Raw genomic sequence first — 3,015 nt, forward strand, 5'->3', positions numbered from 1 at the left:
TTTTTTTTTTTTTGGTGGAGCTGGGGATTGAACTCAAGCTCTTGTGCTTGCCAGGCAAGTGCTTATTCTACTGAGCCATCTCCCTGGCCCCCTTTTAAGAGTATTATATGAAAGAAATAATTACCTTACTCAGGAATGTATATACAAAGCATAATTTTACTTTAAGTAATTATAACAAATACAAGTTAGGATAATATGTATAACTATTTCTGCTCACTATATTTTTGGCAGGATATAAGAGAAAGAAGTCAAGAGTCTTTCTTCCATTTTAAGGGTGGACATAGAAATCTCAAGTTTAAATGGTTCCAAGTTTAAGATTTACTAGAATTAACAGAATAACTACAATTTTAAAAAATATTGTAGAGAAAAAACAATTCTAATATTTCAGTATTAGGATTATCAGAATTACATACCACAGGAATAACATTTCCAGCCATATCTGGAAACCGAACAGAACAGGAATGCAATGTTCGTACAAGAAGTTGTCTGTATTTGTCAGTGTCTTCATGCTCAGAAACATTATTCGTTTTAATCACTTCCTTCTTCAAGACAATAACTAGCTATAGGAAAAGTTAAAATAAGTGAGAATCATCACATTTGGCCTATTTATCAACTTTTATCAGAATTTTGTTTTACCTCTTCAACATTCCTAGAAGAGACAAGATCCAGAGCTAACTGCAGAGTTTTCTTGCGTACTTCTAAGTCTGGTGTGCTCAGTACTCTTAGGATGTCCATTACCAGATCCTGAAAAAGAACAAAAAAATTAAGGATTAGCACCAATCTTTAGGTCATAGGAAGAAAATCTTAACTGCAGAATGGCTGTTCTCTCCATCATCACCTTAACAATCCTTTGAGTAATAATAAAATTACTCATGGTAGAAAACTATATATTTTCTGTCTCGTGATATGCTGCAATATGAAGTAATAATATTACAGATGATGCATTTGAATGGACAATGTTTTACTGTGAGTCTATGGAACTGTCGACTCAACTTACAGAAACATAGAACCCAGAGGAGCAAGTTACTGACAGTGGAAGGGGACAGTCCGCCACATCCAAAGGAGAAGCATTTTAAAGGACAACTGCTCTGGTCTTTTCAACAAGCAGTGCTGTGAAAAAACTACTGTTCAAAATTAAGACACTTAAAGGTCCCAACAACCAGAATGACCTATCCTGAGCTGGACCAATGAACAAAAAGGACTCGTTACAACTGTGAAAATCTGAATTACGACTTCATACTGCAAAAAAGAAAAAGAAGGTACTTAAGGGGAATAATTAACAATTTTGTTAAGTGTATTACTATTTGAAAATAGCAAAATTTAAAAGATGCTTTTAAAAATCTATAATGAGTAAATACTTCAAAATATAGCAAAACTTACAAATTATTTTACTTTTGTAAAACAATTTTTTTCAAACAGATAAAAAACGTCAAAAACTAAGAGTACATTATGTACTATCACCTACATTACCAACTGTTAATCTTTTGCTTATTTGCTTTGCCACACTTTCTCTCTTCCTCAGCATTTTAGAGTGCATCTTCTAAGATAAGAATGATTTATTTATCTTTTTTCTTTTTGTAGGGCTAGGGATCAAACACAGGGCTATGCACACGATCGGCAAGCACTTGACCACTGAGGTACACCCTCAGGCCCACATAATTTCTTTCTCAGTCTTTTCTCTGTGTGAGAAGCAAGTGCATGACCTTGTGCCTGGCAGGCACTGTGTCGCTGAGCTATATCCCTGGTGCCACATAATTTCTTAAACGCATTATAATTAGTACATTCAGAGGCTACTGATTAATACTGAATTTTGTGGTACTGGGGACTGAACCTAAGGAGTGAGCTACATCCACAGTCTTGTATTTTTCAACTTTAATTTTGAGCTACAGTGTCACTAAGTTGCTAAATTTCCCAGCTTGGGCACATGTTTGCGATCCTCTTGACTCAGGCGTCCAGAGTACTAGGAATAAAGGAAAGTACCACCATGCCTGGTTATGGATCTTCATTTTCATAATCCTTACTCTTATTGCTAAACAGATAGGCTATTAATTTTTTAGAATCAATCGTTTATTCTTATTAGTGTGACTACTGTCCAAAAATGTATTACATTCAAATGAAAATAAATATATCACCATTGCTAAAAATACCAAGTGCATGGGGCTGGTGAGATGGCTCAGTGGTCTAAAGCACCTACTTAGAACAAGCTTAGCAAAGCACAGGGACCACAGTTCAATCCCCCAGCACCACACACCAGCCAGCCCCACCCCCTGGTGGGCTGAGCTGGCCACACACACACACACACACACACAAATAAAATTAAAAAAAAATACCAAGTGCAGTATAAATAGAAAAAAGATTACATTAATTCACTTTTGAAAGTTTTTCTTTTTGGCAAAGACAATACCCCAAAAGGGTACAATGATTCAGCAGTTGAGCTTCAGTTGACTAAACTTTAAAATGTTTCAAGTGAGCTAAGATGGCAAGGCTTGGGAATGAGTTGAATTTGAAAAGTATCTTACTTAAGTTCTCTTTCAGGCTACACTTACCTGGAGGACTCGTTCATGAGCAGGGTGCTCTTTCAATTCTACCAATCGATCCAGAACTATGAGCTTTACATTATTGTCACTTTCTTTTATGATTAAATCAATATAACACTGAGCAGCAGCCTATAAAAAGAAATACATTTTAATAAGTCATGAATGTAGAATCTCAAAAGAATAACAATGAAGTCACCAAGAAGCTAAAATATACTCATTAACCCTGCATTAGTTTATGTATTTTGTTAAAAAAAAAAATTGGGGACTGGGAGATGGCTCAGTGGAATAAGTACTTCTCTGACAAGCGCAAGGGCCTGAGTTCAATCCCTGGTTCCGCAAAAAAAAAAAAAAAAAAAAAAAACTTGACAAATTTTAACATTATTCAAGCTTCCAAAAACAAGAAGGATTACAAATTAAAATACATGCAAAAACATTTAGTAGCCAAAAATTAAAGGTTGAAACTAAGGAACAAAATAGA

At 35.0% G+C, this 3,015-nt stretch overlaps 1 protein-coding gene across 1 annotated transcript in view; it reads right to left on the reverse strand.

Moving 5' to 3' along the window:
- Window positions 1-3,015, reverse strand: part of Copb1 (coatomer protein complex subunit beta 1) — a 40,430-nt gene that overhangs the window by 18,776 nt on the left and 18,639 nt on the right. Inside the window, exons 8-10 of the mRNA XM_023719326.1 lie at window positions 2,547-2,666; window positions 637-744; window positions 414-560 (exon numbers count right to left, since the gene is read on the reverse strand). Of these exons, the coding sequence (XP_023575094.1) occupies window positions 414-560; window positions 637-744; window positions 2,547-2,666 (375 nt within the window). The remainder of the gene's footprint in view (window positions 1-413; window positions 561-636; window positions 745-2,546; window positions 2,667-3,015) is intronic.

Source organism: Octodon degus, unplaced genomic scaffold, assembly GCF_000260255.1.
Source record: "Octodon degus isolate 3935 unplaced genomic scaffold, OctDeg1.0 scaffold00067, whole genome shotgun sequence".
Lineage (NCBI taxonomy): Eukaryota > Metazoa > Chordata > Mammalia > Rodentia > Octodontidae > Octodon > Octodon degus.